At 45.3% G+C, this 16,859-nt stretch overlaps 1 protein-coding gene across 2 annotated transcripts in view; it reads right to left on the bottom strand.

Annotated features, from left to right (window-relative positions):
* Positions 1 to 16,859, bottom strand: part of SLC12A8 (solute carrier family 12 member 8) — a 46,849-nt gene that overhangs the window by 16,902 nt on the left and 13,088 nt on the right. For both annotated transcript variants that reach the window (XR_001920627.1, XM_018072479.1), the window contains exon 5: positions 6,000 to 6,113. Coding sequence is in view for 1 of the 2 variants with exons in the window: in XM_018072479.1 (XP_017927968.1) it covers positions 6,000 to 6,113 (114 nt within the window). In the remaining variant the exon portion in view is untranslated. The remainder of the gene's footprint in view (positions 1 to 5,999; positions 6,114 to 16,859) is intronic.

Below are 16,859 nucleotides of genomic sequence, written 5' to 3'. Positions count from 1 at the left end.
ATCCCACACCTCAGATGTCAGACAAATGTCTCCATAACGACACGTGGGCCAGGAGCCAGCCAGCAGTGCTGATGGAATGGTCCTCCCAAGATGAAGGATAAACAGAAGTCATGGGACAAATCTCAAGATAAAGGGGACAAACACAGATCAGCCAGATGGATGCCTTCCCTATTACCTACAGACCTTGCATGGCCACTGATAGGCTGCCAACAGGGCACAATGGCTGGGGTGCCAATCAAGGAACAGGAACTCGTCTCTGTTCTGTCTCAGGCTTTGCTGTGCATCTTCATAGCTCATCACCTCATCTGCTCCATGGAAATCATAACACTTCCTCTCCTCACTGCGCTGCTGTGAGGATAGCACATAGATGAGCACAAGGCACCAACCTGTTGCCAAACACATCCATGGCTTTATTTGTTTATTAATAATACCTTTTCCTTGTTCATCTCTCTTTCTTCCCCTTGATCAGTCCACTCACCAGCCATCTTTTTCTGTCATCTCCACCCTGGAGACAGAGCACCAACAGCCACTCCCTGGTCCCCACAGAATCCTGGCATTTCTCAGCTTCTGGAAGAGCTTTTCCTCCAGATTCAGACCAGATTGACACCATACCAAAAGCATTACAAATCAAAATGAGTTCCTTAATTTTCCCCTGGAAGACTATTTTGTGGATGTATTTCTGAACAGCACAGCTAAAAGCCTGTCAACTGCTGTAGCTTTCTCTAGATAAAGCATCCAAGACCTATTCAAGCCCTGTCCCTTTTAAGCAGTTACACAACAGGCTTAGCTGGAGGTGAAAAAAGTTAGGCAGAAGTCCATGGAAATGGTCACAAATATCATGCTAAACAAAGTCTCTGTGAAGCACTCTTGATGACACACTACTTTGCCATTCAGGGACAAAGCAGAAAGCTGAGAATACTCTGATTTTTTCTTCCAAAGGGAGCAAACTATTGTCAGGAGGACAGATGTTAATCTCATGTGCCTCTTTGCCAAGTCTCTCAAACATCTGGCACCACCTTTAAATCTTACATCTTGAGCTTTACTCACCTCTTCCTCATCCAAAGTCCTGCCTCAGCAAAGCACCGAGGAAACACCAAAACAGCATTTTCTGGACTGAACTTGAAGAAAGTTGAAGAGGTGAGTCATCAGCACAGCGGTGTCTGCACAGCCCGGGCTGCCTCACTGCCTCCCTCCCACGGACCCACGCACACTCGGGAGCAGCCAGGAGATGACCTGCCAGAGCCCACATAAAGAGGATCTGGAGACTGATGACTGACCTGCTGTGCAATGATCAGGGGTCAGATCCAGGCCACTGCTCATCATTAGCTTCTGCCACGGCCCCCAGGAGGTCACCACAGTCTCATGGCTTCCAGGGCCAAAGGCCAAGGCCATCATAGAGGAAACCAACACAGATATTCTGAGCCACTCAAGCCAAAGCCATCTCCTCTGTGCTGCAATTATGTCTCTGACCTGACTAGTACAAAAGTATGGACAATCTGGTAGTACAGATGTATGGACAATGCCAAAGTCACCTCTTCATCACCACCCAAAAAGTAATTTTCCAGATGGGATGACTGCTCCCAAAGAGCAGTTCTAAGAAGGTCTTTTGTAAGACTAACCAATCCACTTTCCAATGAAAGGACAACCTGATTAATTTTAAAAAAACACCATCCTAAACAATCTCCACCATCCAAAGCCTCTGACAGCCCCTGCCAGAGAACTGGTCTGACTTGCAAGAAGCCACAAAAAGCCTTGCCAGAGATTCTGGCTGCGTGACAGAGTAAAAACCCTACACTTGCGTATGAACCTCAACAACATAGAGAATTCAGGATGTTCCTTTCTTCAGACACAGGGAAGAAATCCCTAGGGAAATGGCCAATCCCCTCTGAACTCAATCAATCATATCTGTAGACTGTTCACAGAGAAAATTATCCACCTCTCTGTTTCAACGAGATAGCAGGCTGGATTTTCCACACTGGCAATAACTTAGAGAGCAGTAGATAATGACAAAGCTTCTGGACAAGGAAGCATGAAAACACAGTCAACTCAGCCAGGAAATTATGGCTGAGACGGTCTGTACATTGCTGCTATTCCCAGTGTAATCTGGCTCTGGGCATCATCCAGGTGGTGGATACATGCAGGACGGGACCACCTACACTGTCTGTTAGACACTATCACCAGCTCCACCAGCTCTGGCTTCTAACTCCACCAGCTATAGTTTATGACTGCAGATATGATCGCTTGCAAACACCCATTGCATTTTTCAGTGAACTTACTATAAAATATAAAAGGGTTTTTTTTTTTTCTTCACCCAAGAGATGAAGAATGGAAAATGTTAGATAAGAATTGTAGCTAATTTTTTTAAAGGGCCAACTTCTCCACTGATGTAAGCTGGCACCTCTCCATGGACTTTAATGGAGTTGTGCCAGCTTACATCATCTGATAACTTAGCCCAAAGCTTCTAAATCTATTTGCTGTCATTTTGCAAGTGCCAAATATGGTTTATTTCAGAACTGGTTTCAGTACGATGATACTTTCCACTACCACCGCTTCAAATGACAAGTTACTTTCTTGTATCGCATGACAACACACTTCTTTCATTAGACAGAAAACCTTGGGGATTTTGTAGAAAAAGAAAAACATTTCTTGCACAACAGAAATGATATTTATCTTCATTTTAAAAATGCATTGATGGCTGCATGGCTGCTGCTGGGAGCTGACTGTGGGCAGGCAGCTCCCAAGACTCCCTCCCTGTGCTGGGTAGTTTGCTGTTTGCCTGTCACAGCACAGTAGCAAAACATGTGCATTAAGAAGGTACTTACAAACATGTAGAAAAACCTCTGCTTAATGCACATCATCTCTATAGGGGCATGTTCACATCTGAGTATCTAGTGAGTACTTCGGTCTTTTTGACTGAAACCAGCAAATTTGAGTCTTCCATGCCCTTTTAGGCCAGCTCTAGATGTATATTTTTGATCGCTCAGCAACTTCTCTGTGATTAAATGACAAACTTGGGGGAATAAAGCCAGCTGCACTGCACATCCAACTGAAATGGTTTAAACAACTATTACCCAGGGAGCAAACAGAGCAGCCTCTGCTTACCAGCACTCAATCGTAAAACCAGGATAACTTCACTCGCGTTGCTGGAGTCATACCAATAAAATACAGGGAAATAGAAAACAACCCGACCTGGAGCAAAACAATCCAAGGAGGACGGTTGTTGTAGGAGGCAGCATGTTGCTACTGGTCTACAACAGGCTGGGATGACCATCCCATGCCCTCCAGTTGAAGTATCCCCCTGACAGCTCCTCCTGCCTGTTTGGTCCCGGCAAGGGTCTCCCCACAAGTCCTGCTCCCCTCTCCTGAAGTGGCTGCCACTCTTTCCTTTCATAGCTACCAGCCTGCATTTCAGAAGTTTCTGTTTCTCTGTTATTTCTGGTGGAAACAGGCAACTTCATACCACTTTTCAGTACATCCCAGAGACCGAACAAACCAGTTGAATTCAGACAACCATTTCTAGTCAGAGAGGAAAAAGCTTATCCTGAAGAGATCAAAATAGTTTCACTTCAAAGAGGAACATTTCATCTCAGAAAAGCCCAAACAATTTGTTTCACAATTTCCTAAACATTTTTTTTAAAAACTTTGTTATCAAAACAGCATCTTAAATTGTAAACTAGCATATGCTAAAAATTAAGAAGAGTAAACACAATATTTAATAACTAAAGATAAACAGAACATTGCTCTGGGTCAAAGAACTGTTCCAAAGTGGTTCAATGTAACCCTTCAAAACTAAATAGCATATTGTTTTGCTGGAACTCTCCTCGAATTTCTGTTTTATCTTAAGGCAAAGGATTTTGCTTCTAGTGCTTCAGCCAGGTCACTGTGGGGGTTCCAGAAGAGGTGGGTAGTTGGAGGTGACAGCCTGGGAGCAATGTTCACCTGTCCCTGTCATTCCTCACAGTCTGCATCCCACTGCCTGCCCTGCATCAGAGGCACTGGCAATCCCATCAAGTCTCACCAGACTCCTATTAATGCTCCTGCCAAGCCCATCCCTGAAATGTCATCTCCAATCTCACAGACCGCCTGTCCTGCTGGAAGGCTCTGGCTGCATCCAGACAGTGCCCACAATGCAGTGGGAAGCAGCTCTGTTCCACCAGGTAGGACCCCAAGCAACCCAGGGCCCCCTTTACAGCCCAGCATCCATCCCACCCCTGCTGTGGATGCGATGACAGCTACACTAGTGGGGTCAGATGGGGCCTGGGGGAACCAGCTCTCACTTACTGCCTCAGCCCGAGGAGATGTGGGCTTTGTTCCCAGCACTCACCAAAAATGGGCTCCCGATTTGTGATCTGCACCAGAGAAGTCTTGACTCCCATCCTAGAATTTTCTTAATCAGACCACAAACTCTTCCATGCAGAGCACCAAACACAACCCCACGTTTTATGAGGCTCCTGATCTCTGCTACGAACAGCAATAACAAGAGCAATAACAATGTTATATGGTACTACTGCCACTGCTACTCCAAAGGAATAATTTAAATCCTATAAATAACCAAGCAATTAAAAAGAACACATGAAAAAGCTGTGTAACAACCAAAGTAATTATACATCATCCCAAACTGTATTTTCAGAGAATGTTTAACATTACTACTGGTATTACTACTGCTAACTAAACAGAGCAACAGGCTGCCAGGGCTTTAAATAAATTGTATCTATTAGCTTTGGCATTCTTCCTTGCAGCCAAGCATTAGCAGTGATGAAGAATCATTTAATACGGCTAATCACGGTAATTTTCTGTGCAGTCTTGTCATAACTATTCCTTCTTCTATAACCAATGAACTGGAAATGAACTATAACCAATGAACTCTGCTTTCTTGCACCAGAGGCAGAGCTCTCGAGGAAGGTCTTTTTCTCTGGCTGGGGGACTCAGGTGGGCCAGTCAAAAACGACAACAAAAAAGAGGGCAGAAGCCATTTTCTCCGTGGTGCCGATAGTTCAGGCCAGTGAGTTTTCCAAGAGGAAGTCTACAGAGAGGCAACAGCCACCCTTATAAGCTGGGAGAAAGGATTTCAAAGGATAATTTGAAGTCCTGCACTAGGTGCACCTGACAAAGTGACTTCTGCTACCAGACCATTTCTCCAGTCCCATCCGTTTCACAAAACCCTTTCATTTGTCTCCTTGTACTGCAGCAAGTCTGCAAACAACTTCCAGCGAGTTGCTTAGAGCTAATCCTCTGAAAATTCATTCTGTAATCCAAGGATTCATCGCTATGGAAACTGCTTATAATCGGTACTTTTTATAGCTTAAAACACCCAGCATCAACAAAAGGTATTGTAACTCCAACTGATAGTTATTGCATTCCCACTGGAGATTGTCAGCTCTGGAAAGGGGACATGCATCCTCCTGCTAATTTAAGGGAATGAATAATATGAAGGCATCTAATTAAGTTCATGAATGAGAGCTCTGCCAACATACAAAGATGAACCCATGATGCCATGCAGCAAGTGGTGGGTCAACATCATGAGCACTGGCATCAGCCCAGCTCAGCCACCTACTGAGGTAAGGATGGAGGGAAAGTCCTCCTGTGCTCTTCCTACTCTCCCAGTGCAAACAAGTCACAAGGCTCATCTTATATGATAACTCATGCTCAGCCCTTTTAAAAAGGCTTGATATCTCGTGGCCTGACAGCATTGGCCAAGATCAGTGCCTGAGCCTTGTCCTTGGCAGGGAAGGATTTACACCACATCAACCCACAGAGTTCAGCAGCAGTTTCCGATTACAAAGATGGAAGAGTACATTCAAGTGAACAGGACAGGAGAGTACAAAATTTCAAATGCTGGAGGGAAGCCTGAACATTTTAAATCAACCACGTGAGTCTGCTATGGCCAAGTGCAGTCCTCCTCGCTTCGCCTTGCAGCCCAGAGGAACTCCACTTGCTTCTGCTCATCTCTGAGATGTGCCTGTGGAGGGAAAGAGGGGGAGGACAAAACTTAACAGTACCTGTGGCAGCTGGGAAAAACACTCCAAAAACAGTGAAGAAGGACTCCCCCTGGCTGTAGTCTGGCAGCGTGTTGTTGGACATCAGCTCTGCGGAGTAGCCGACGAAGCCGTTCTCTGCAAAGACAGGGCGAGAGGAGAACCTCAGAAGCCAGCAAGGCTGCAGGAGACTCTCCAGCTGCTCTCAGCAACCACCAATCCTCTCAACACACCAAACTGCAGCGGCTGCTTCCAGGGATCATTTGAAAGGATAACTGTCAACTCACACGGTGGGGGGCGAAGGCAGAAAAGAGGTCCGTGTGGTTACGAGGTTGCAAGTGCCAAGGAAAGGTGCAGGGGTGCAGACCAGCACATGGAGAGGCACCACCAGGCTGGGCAGCTCCTGCCACGCCAGAACATGGATTGTATGGAGTCCTGTCTCCAAGCAATCAGGGTATCTTCCTGTGAAACGTGGTTACTAAGGAAAACTGCCTAAGGGATCAGATATTACATTTTTAATATTATCTATACTTATTTATCCATGCCAATTTAATCTTTCCAAAATGAGCAAAATGATGCTGCCATAAGACAACTGCAATTTTGAGCAAGCCCTCACACCATATCCCAGTGCTGTGTTCCTGTTAGTCAAGCTCTTGCACAGACAAGACCTGAGATGTGCCCATGCTGTGAAGCTGTTACCAACACACCCAATTTATACACTGGTTGCCAATGAACCCAGAGCTAAAAACACCGATTTGCTGCAGGGTGGTCTCTCCCCTACAAGATGACTCTCTCAGTGGAGAAGGAATAAAGAACTCTAAAACTGCCCACTGCCTCATCATACACTTACCCTCCTGATGTCTTTGCTCTCCTGTTGCTGCATTAGCATCTCCAAATCTGGTCAAAACATGGGGCTGTGCAGCACAACCAGCCACACTCCCCCCGCCCCCAGTCTTCTGCAGATGATTATCATGGCACAACAAGGAGCAAATGTAGAGACCCTTGGCTGTGCCCCACTCCCCACATCAACTTCTGCCCTGTCTTTCTAAGTCACACACAAAACCAAAAAGTTTTTACTTTCCAAACAAAAAGTTTTACAGAAGATAGGAGAGAGGGGAAAGCAACAGGCAGGACATCATCATCACGCACCTCATCTACTCATGCAAAATGGAGGATCCTACTCCCTCAGTTCACAGTGGAAGGATGAATCAAATTCTTCTACAAACCTGGATTTGTTAGGAAGAGTTGAGTCTGACAGCTGACGTACCAGCAGGGCATTCACTAGGAAAGGTTTTAGATACTTACAGATAGAAAAGATAGCTTATGATAGCTATAGGTTAAGGAATTAATGGATATGTCTATGAAATTAATAATTTCATTTTCAATAGGCAACACTGCCTTTTAATGGAGTATCATAATCTATGGAAACTTCTCCTCCCTGTCAGTACTCCAAATGGTCGTGCCAGCTGGGGCTGGAAGGTGAGGAAAGTCGGTTCCTTTTTTTCTCCTGCCACTACAATCTATTTCCACAAGACATGTGACTGCAATAACCTGAATTTTCTCATTAGCAGGCAGGATGTTGTTTATGGCTGCACAGGGTGATGGCCAGAAATTAAAAAAAGACTCCATCAAAGCTGTCCCATGCCTCAAAGACAACATTAATAATGTTTGGACAATAGATTAAACTGGAAAATTAAATCAGAGCTCTGAACACAAGACATATCCATTTCAAGTCTCAGAATATAACTAACCACAGAGCTTTGAAGTTGTCACAGAAAAATCCTATAGATAATCAAAAGTTTCCTACTACATCTGCATTCATTGTGTTTCCCAAACATGGATGGAAACACACTGATAGAAGAGGTCTCCTGCTGCTAGGCTTTCTAAAAGCACTAGCTATCTCCACTAGGAACAAGTCCTAGATGAGATTTAAAGGGAATAAGCTCAGCACAACACACTGACCTCTGGACCTCACAGATGTCTGCAGAAAGTGCAGCTTCTGGAGAAATAAAGGGGGAATTTGTGTAGGCTGTATGTTCCTGTAAGACCAGACCCGAGTGCCTTCAACTGGGATCCACATCCATGATGGCACATGGGCTGGCTGCAAAGCTCCCACCAAAGTGCTCAAGGAAAATTTGGTCCTTGGCCAAGGGATTTTTCACAGAGTATGGGCTCCTCCTAGAAATGTTAATGTTTCAGTAGTAAAACAAAAGAAGCGAGCAAAATATTCATCTCACCCCAAGAAGATCTGCAGGCCTTCTCCAACCTGTGCTTCGCAGCAGCACCATCAAATACATCTATGTCACTTGAGAGAAGTTTGCTCCGCTGATTCATAGAAGTCTCCCTTGAAGTGGACTCTATCCTCTCTTGATTGCTTACTCTCATATTTTCCTGTCTTTATCATTTAGGTTTCCCCTAGCCACAAATTGTCCTTTTCACACCATTTTCCTAGTTTGTGGAGGTCATCTGAAGGCCTGACTCTCTCTGCCAGAGGCTGCATGTCCTTCCCAGCTGGGGGTCACCTTCGAACTGAATCTGCATATTCTCTTTAGCATCATCCAGGAAGCTAAGAAAAATGCCAAATAACACCAAACCAAAACCAGACCCCTGCAGAACTTCACCAGGCACAGTGTCCTGCTTTGCAAGTAAACCATCTCTAGCTGGGGTCTTCCAGTGGTGTTTTGAGGCTATGTAATTCAAATGAGGCACTTTGGGTGCCTTCTGTTTCCTTCCTCATACAAAAGGCCAAGTATACAACCAGGCTGTATTTCCTGTGGTACTTTTTTGGCCATACTATGGCCACAGACTGACCATGAGACTCATGAGCCCAATGTCTGACCTGCATCTGTATGTATCTGACTGCTATTAATCTCAAGAAGTGAAATGATACCTTGTGCTCCATTCATTCCTATGTCCTTCCCTTTCCTACTTAATTCCCCAAAGCGGAAATCCTGGGTGAAAGAAACAAAGCCTGAAACTATGGCAGATGTCACTGGAACCACAGAAAACGACAGCCATGGATTTATTGAAAGAGCCACAGGATGTGCCTACATCTCTATCCCACTTCTGCTTCCTCTCCTCATGGCTCTGGCAGGTGAGAGGAAGCCCAGCCATTCCACATTTCCCCTGTATACAGAACCAGGAACTTTCTTGACTAATTAAAGAGAAGTTCATCCAAATGTTAGTTGTCATTGCAACCTCATTTCTCATTCAGTCACCCTCCTGTGAAGCAAATCTCACATCCCTTTTGATTGGTTTTGCACCAGGATCTGCAGTCACCATCAATTTAAGCAAACTATGGGCACAGGAGCACAGAGCTGAGGACAACACCCTGGGAGCATCTCCAGCCTGCCCTTGTGCCTGCGACCGGAGCGAGTCATCTATGACCTTTCAGCTGTCATATTAATGGGACTAATTGTAGCTGACAGGGCAATTGGGCTGAAAATCATCCAAAACAACACAGGAATCAGCAACTGAGACCAATCGGTTAAACCAACAGAGCACTTGGTCAGTTGTTCACAGAGTCAATTATCCACATCCCATTGAAAGTGCACTTCAAAAGGACGAGCTTCGGAAGGAGGAGGGAAGGAAATGCGATAGGGCCTATATTTGGCACTCTGATCTCTAAACAAGGCAAGATCGTTTTATTAATTTTTCTTTTGTAAGATCTTTTTCTCCAGCTTACTGCTGGGTACATGAGATTCAAAACAGATTCCTCCCTCCTCGCTCATTACAAGATGTTTGTCTGACAAATTTTCCTCTCGATCAATTTATGCAACCCCACAGCTTCTAAATCCTGCCTTTAACGATCCTGCTCTCAGCTGGCTTGCAGAGGGCTGGAGCTGAAGTGCTATAAACAATCTTCCCCGTGACATGCTAGAAGAAAAGAATCCAGTTCCTTCTCTGTGCCGTGTCAGCCTTATGGGAAATGCACAATAAAGAGTGGTAACAATTTATTTTCATCATTAGATACTCAATAAGGAGAAAGCAAATAATGGGTTTCTCAAGTGGTTGAGCTGATATAAATAAACAATTGGGAAAAATTGACTTAGAGCAACATCTGAATTATTCCTGTGATTTTTCACAAATTAAGTAAGTCCTTTTAGTTGCCCATATTAAAATGATGTAATAAACAATAAAAACCATCTAGCAAGTTTGAAATGGAAGAGCTTCCAGGATGAGCATCCTCCATTCGCAAGCACAGGGGGACCACAGGAGGCTGCACACCAGCCTGATGCAGCCAGAGGAGAAGGAGGAAGATGGTCAGGACTCTCACATCCCTCCAGCCACCAGGGATGCCTGGTAGGAGGTACCAGTTTTCATCTGATTGCCGCTGCTGCATTCCCCCTCTACCCTGGCAGGTTTCCATGTTTGAGCTTTTCTTGCACTTTCTCCCACTTCTGACCCTGTGGAAGGGCATGAAAGCAGCCAAGGAGGTTTTTGGCACTCAAGACACCCCTTACAAGGGCAGCCCCTCCATGAGGCCCGGGGTTTTGGAGAGGGAACTCCAAGAGGCTGGAGAAGGGGCGCAAGGCGAAGCTGCGGTTACGCAGGGTCAGGCCATTATGCAACGGCACAGAGGACGATGGCGTTGCCAAGTTCCAGGCAACCTGGAGCTCATTACAGACTAGTCAAGTCTTGGCCAAATTCAATAAGCCTGTTCATAAGCTTAAGGTTAAGTAAAGCCTGGCACCGAGGCAGGGGCTAAATAATGCAAAAATGGAAAACCACCTTAAGAAACAGCTCCCAGAAGACAGTTATGTATTGCACTCTTCTTGTGATTAGAGATTTTAATTACAAAGGTGAATGCTGAAGGCTTGAAATGGTTAGTGGTTTTTTTTCTTTTCCTAAAGACGTGAACCCACACCTTCCTGCCTGGAAGGTACTTGCTGAGATTTGCTTTCAGAGGAACAGCTGGAAGTGTTTGTCTTGCAGCACATTTCCTAGGTCTGATCTCAGCATTTTCGGGATCCTGTGTGATGTAAGACATGGAGAGCCAAAGAGTAATTATATATCCTTGGCATAATTATCTCTGGTCTCTCTCTTTTTCCCATTTCTTCTTCCATCTCTAAACCCTTCTGGCATAAGCTCTGAAATCCAGTTGTTCCCCTTGGATGCCAGTCCAAATACACACCCAGAACAAGGTCCTGGTGCAGGTGCTGGAGATATCCAGGCACACGAGTGTGGAGAAAACAGGAATGGTCCTCACAACCTGGTCCCACAGCTGCCATCCTCATCTGAACACGCACCTCTGCAGTAAGATAAGATTTCACTCCTCACCAACCACATGCTTACGTTTTCCTCCTCCAAACTCTTAGCTGAGGGCAAGTACAAGCCCAGTACTTCTGAGATGTTAACTCCCCAGTGGGCAAGTCAAGCTCTGTCAGGTTGGTAACTCTCAGAAGCTGAGGTCTATCGGATGGCTATTGAGTGGCCTAAAAGAAATTAATTCCTACGTAGGCTGAAGTGCTCTACAGCAGAGAAGGAGTGAAGTTCTCCCTCCAAAAGCCCTTATAACACTAATTCTTCTCCTGCCTGCAGAATAAGTTCATCCATGGTCTGGTGATCACCAAACTCACAAACTCACTTACATACTTAACTGCCCATAGCCTATCACAGGAGAACAGTGTCTTCATTTGTCAAGGGAAAATCAGGCATGCCAGCCTTTAATGAAGTAACATTTTGATGCCAAAGGACCACCAGCAATAGGTTTTTCAGCATCTCAGTGTGCAATCACAGATACATAGTTTTAACCACCCACTTAGAAACTGTGGATGTGCAGAGATGGATGCAAAGCCACGAATGTTGTCCAAACCCCAAGGACTTTATCTTAGTGTTCCCCCTGCTCTATGCAAATGCTGAAATTTAACTTGAGGCAACAAACAGTACAGGATCATCTGACACAACAGCTCTGAAAGAGGCTCTGCACCAACACAGCCACACTCTGGATGGCTCTGGACTTCCCCAGTGAAGTGCGGGATGTGCTGGAGAACTACATGGGTCCAGCTGACGACAATCACAGCCCTGCAACACCATGCAGCACACCCAGTGAAGGGCACTGAAAATGGTGCACATCCCCAGTGGATTGGCATAATCGAAGAGGCATGAAGAGGGCACCAGGGCTGCAAATAACACCTTGAATCACCTTTCCCAGCAGATGAAAAATAAATCAATCAAAGTGGTGCAGACACAAGCCTCCGCATCCCTCTGTGCACACGCTCAGCTTCCTGTGTTTGGGCTTGTTTAATACTGACATTAACAATCACATTTCCAAGCTCTTCCAAGGCCAGGCTGTTTCTGCAGCCATGCCTTTGCAACTGCCCAGCTCCAGCTCCTGAGGTCCTCCCAATATTTTTTCCCAGGCAAGTCCAACACCACCATTGCTACTCTCAGGCACTGCCCTACTGCTGCCAGTAGGGCAGTTGGAGGCCACAGGGCCAGCCTGCCACAGGGCAGGTGGAGGCAGGAATGCATGAGAAAAATGTGGAAAGGTTGGGGAGGAAAACAGGGAGAGGGAAGCAGTACTGGAGGTGGACAGAGGACAGCATAGTGGTTTTTCTGTGCCACGAGTCCACTGCTCAACTTGCTGTGGGCTGACACTTGGCCCGTGGGATGCATGAAGAGATCTTCACCAAAAGTCCCAGTTCTCTAAGAGAATGGTGAGGAAACTGGTGAGTCATGGAAGCAAAGGGCATCAAGAAGCAGAGCTGCACTGACAGGTACAGAGAATAAACATGACCTTTTATATCCCTTCTACAGGGATATAAAAATGTTTTAACATATTCCAGGACATCTCCTAATTCACCTTTGGATAGACAAGTGTTGGCTGGAAGACTGGGAAGAAACAGCAGGAGAAGAGAAGAACTGCCGGGGAGCAAACTTGAGGAAGATGGGATGGACTGATGAGACTGATGCCCCTGTCTTCTGACAGCTACAGCTGAACTCATCTAGCCAAGGGACCACATTCACCAAAGCTGGGTTGCCCTTTTCTGCAGCACTACGAGTGCCACGTTGAGTCAGCATAGATCAGTGCACATTTCCTATGAGCCAGGATCATGTCAGCTCCATGTTGGACTTGTGGGCAGTAGCACAGTTCCATAGCTGGAGATGGGGCATGTGCAGCCCAGCCCAGATGAACAAGAGTAAACACAGGACTTCTGACTACTCCCTGCAGATTCACTCTCCATATGTCACAAATGACATCATGACTTGGGTTCATCTCAGTCTTCAGGGCCACATCCTATTTGCTGACAACTCCCATAGCCTCAGTATTTATGCTTGGGGAGTCTTAAACTAGATGAGGAAAAAAAAGAGAAGACTTTCTGTGTTGAATACATGCAGGTCAATGACTATGCAGTGACAAACATGAAGTTATTACACAATTAACACGACAGCATGTGGGCACACAGATCAGTGCAGGAATGCTGCAGAGCATCTGCCTGAGCTGTCAGGGCACTGAGAGATGCAGGATGAAGGAGCTCCACAGCTCCTGCTCTACCCCACCCCAATCCATGTTGCTGTTGGCAGCCCTTAGGAAGAAGTACTGGGAAGAAGAGGAGGTAAGAAAGTGAAGGGACTCAATTCCCTCTGTAATTTCATCCTTAAATGCCAGTTAAATACATTTGCTACCAGAAGAGTTCAGAGCGACCGCAGACCGCAAGCCACAGGGAGCAGAAGTGAAAGCAGCAGCTCTTCCACAGCTGTCTCCCCACAGAGGATGGTGCCAGCTGAAAATTAAGCACTGGGTGCCATAGCCAGCATCACCCTATGGCTTGCTGGCCACAGCAAGTGGCACCCTCAAAAATGCCAAACCAAAGTTGAGCAACAAGAGGCAGCCCAGGGCAGGGAGAGAAGCCCATTGCCATTTTTCCACTTGTGGTGAACAAATAAGCTCCTATTTTATCATCAGCACTAGGGAGATTGTTTCATAAGTTAGGATAAACACCACACTTACGTTTCAAATTCATCAGAGCTGCAAATAGCAAAAAACAGACAGGTTTTAGTGGGAAAAACAAATCAGAGCAAATTTAAAGAAGGGAAGGAGTTCCCTTGCCCAAGACCTTCTCTGCACCCACAATAAGCCTAGCCAAACTGAAATGAGAGATTATGTGCAGTCTGTAATTGAAGGAGGGAAAGCCACACTTAAAACAATTTAAAAAGGCCAAGCCCTGAGAAAGGCTACTCGAATCCCTTATCTTTTGATGGAAAAGAATGTGCTCCCTGAGATTAATGACGTGTTTACCCAAAAGGAAATCGCCGCCCTTCTGAAGCAGCGAGTGTTTGTTCCTCCCGAGCCCCTGTTTTCTGCTCCAGAGCTGATCTCCCAAACCTCCTGTTTAAAGTCAACACACAATACGGCTTCCTGCTGCCATGGGCTCCGAGGCATCCCACCATTAGCACTCTCCCGAAAACCACACTCCACTGCACCTGTCTATCCCCCACTGCCACTGGCAGAGACAAAACTGGGATATTTAGATCAGGCTTTGAGCACCACCAGTATAGAGACAGGCGTCACACTGACAGCTGCCAGGAACCTTGCTGCAGGGAGATGAATCACCCCCATGCATAAATATTGCTCAGTTCAGCAGACAAATTAGCAAGCGTGGAGACTGACAGAGCTGTCGAGGGAAAGCACTCTGGGCGACCTCTTCTTAAGCTGCTCAGGGTTTTGGCAGTGGATCCTGCAGACCAGCTTGCTGCAGGATGCTCTTGGAAAGAGCTTTAACATCAGCAATGGTCCACTATGTTAGCAGAGGCACAGAGGAGTATGGGATGTGTTGCACTGAATACCCTCAAGCGAGCAAGAAAGCCTGGAGCAGAAGCACTGGGGATGATCTGTTTGAGGAAACCTGCAAAAAAACTGCTCAGGAGCCGTCAGCCCTTTACATATGTGACAAACCCAAGTATTCACATCCCCCCTCTCTGGTAAATGCACCCCCAGTAAATGCACTCATGCTTCATCTCCAATCTCCTCATGGGGCATCCCAACCACGAGAGCCATCAGGTCACAAGCACCTCCTCTCCCTAAAGCCAATGGACCTGCAATACTGTGTGCTGGCCAACAGCTAAAAATAGCACAAAAGGCAGAATAAACAAAGGGAGCTGCTTAAATCTGTCTCTGATGTTTGTCTTTAGCTGATGGAGCAATTTTCATTTGCAGGATGCTTTCACCCCTCTCAGATCATGAGGCAGACTAAGCTCCCCCCCCAAGCTCTCCCCAGCCACATCTCATCTCCTGCAGGACTGGACTGGGTGGAAGGAAATGCTAATTTCTGCCAAACTCCCCATGTGCCTGCTTTATCTCCACCTCAGCTTCTCGGCAAAGTGGAAAACCACTAACGTACACAAGAGCACACTTGGAGCCTGAAAGGACCCACACAGGCAGCTCCTCATCAGAAAAGCACTGCTTAAATAAAGGAAAACTTAGGAATGTGCCTGTGGAAGTAGCTAGTAGAGCTGTTTGGCTCTTACTCTGTCTTTATGGATTGACAAAAACTTTTATTTTTTGCAAAAAAGCCAAAAAATGGATATTTTCTGCAGGTAGAAACTTTAAAATTCTACTTATGAGAAAAAAGGGAAGATATTTTAGCACAGGTGTTTCAAGTTTCTAAATTCCACTTATGTTTTATATTATTTAATGCTAAGAACTAGACTTGCTGTAATCCATAAATCCTTCCATTATTATTTGATTTTTTGATGTGGTATCCACAGCCTGGTGTGCTCGGTAGTATTCAAACCAGCTGGTGAAAACTATTTTATTCATTACAAAGAGGACAAGAAGTAAAGCATCCCTTGCTCCATCCTTCTTCTAGGAAAAGAGTTTTCATCAATGGGATATTATTATCAATTACAGAGTGGTATTTCTTGGAAGTCATGTCCAGAGTTCCCAACTGTGGGAGGCTCTGCAGAACTTCTCCAATGAAAAACTCCGGCCTCAAGAAATCAGAATTTAGGCTGAGTCAAGGCACAACAATTGGAGGAAAATGAATGGCAGATGAACAGTGATGACACACATCCTTTGGACTTTTTGGAGTGACCTCCTCTCTATCTTGGAGTGTATTATTTTGGACAAAGCCCAAACCGTGCTGATCAAATCCCTATCTTTCAAATGAAAGCAGTTAACTATGATATAACTGAATCCACTGGATCCTGCCGCGGTCTACACAGCCTTCTGCCTTCATGACTAGAGCATCTCATACTTCGAAATTATGGATGTATTATCCACGTGATAGTGGTACTTCAAAACAGAACTATTCCATTTGTTGACTTTCTGATTTTGTGTCTAAAGTGACAGTTTGCTTTTATTTTTTGAAGGTTTTCATTATCCTCTATACAACACACACACATCTACAGCTTCAAGTCTAGCTTCAGAATGCAAATCAAACTGGAAATCAAAGAGTGTTTGATTTTGGAAAGGTTGAGCAAGATGTTGTCATCCCAAAAAATTTTTTTTTGTTTGTTTGAAACTATTAATTGAATTCCATTTAAATCAGAGAATAAATTTTTCCTACCAAAATCAATTTTTCAATGGATGCACTTCCCCTTTGAGTAAAAAAGAAAACCAGCAAGAACCACTGGGCCATCACCCAGGCTAATGAAGGTACAACCAGGATAAAATCCCTCATCTACAGCCAAAAAAGGCCAAAAATTATTAGCACAAGCCAGGAGAGAAGATGATGAACAGTAGATAAGGATTCATGGCCCACGCAAAGTTTTCTCTTTAGCCTAGGAGAGGAATGCAAACTAGAAGTGCAGCGGCTGGAGGAAGAATCTAATATCTAGAAATTATCTTCATAAATTAAATCCCTGAATAAGGAAAGCAGATTCAGGGCACAGCTGAACTGTGACTGGAATTAAACACTGGGGGAATGAAAAAAAGAGGAG

This window comes from Manacus vitellinus, unplaced genomic scaffold (genome assembly GCF_001715985.3).
Source record: "Manacus vitellinus isolate BGI_N305 unplaced genomic scaffold, ASM171598v3 scaffold_22_pilon, whole genome shotgun sequence".
NCBI lineage: Eukaryota > Metazoa > Chordata > Aves > Passeriformes > Pipridae > Manacus > Manacus vitellinus.
Note: the sequence above shows the minus strand (reverse complement) of the source record. Positions and strands in the feature narration are given on the sequence as shown.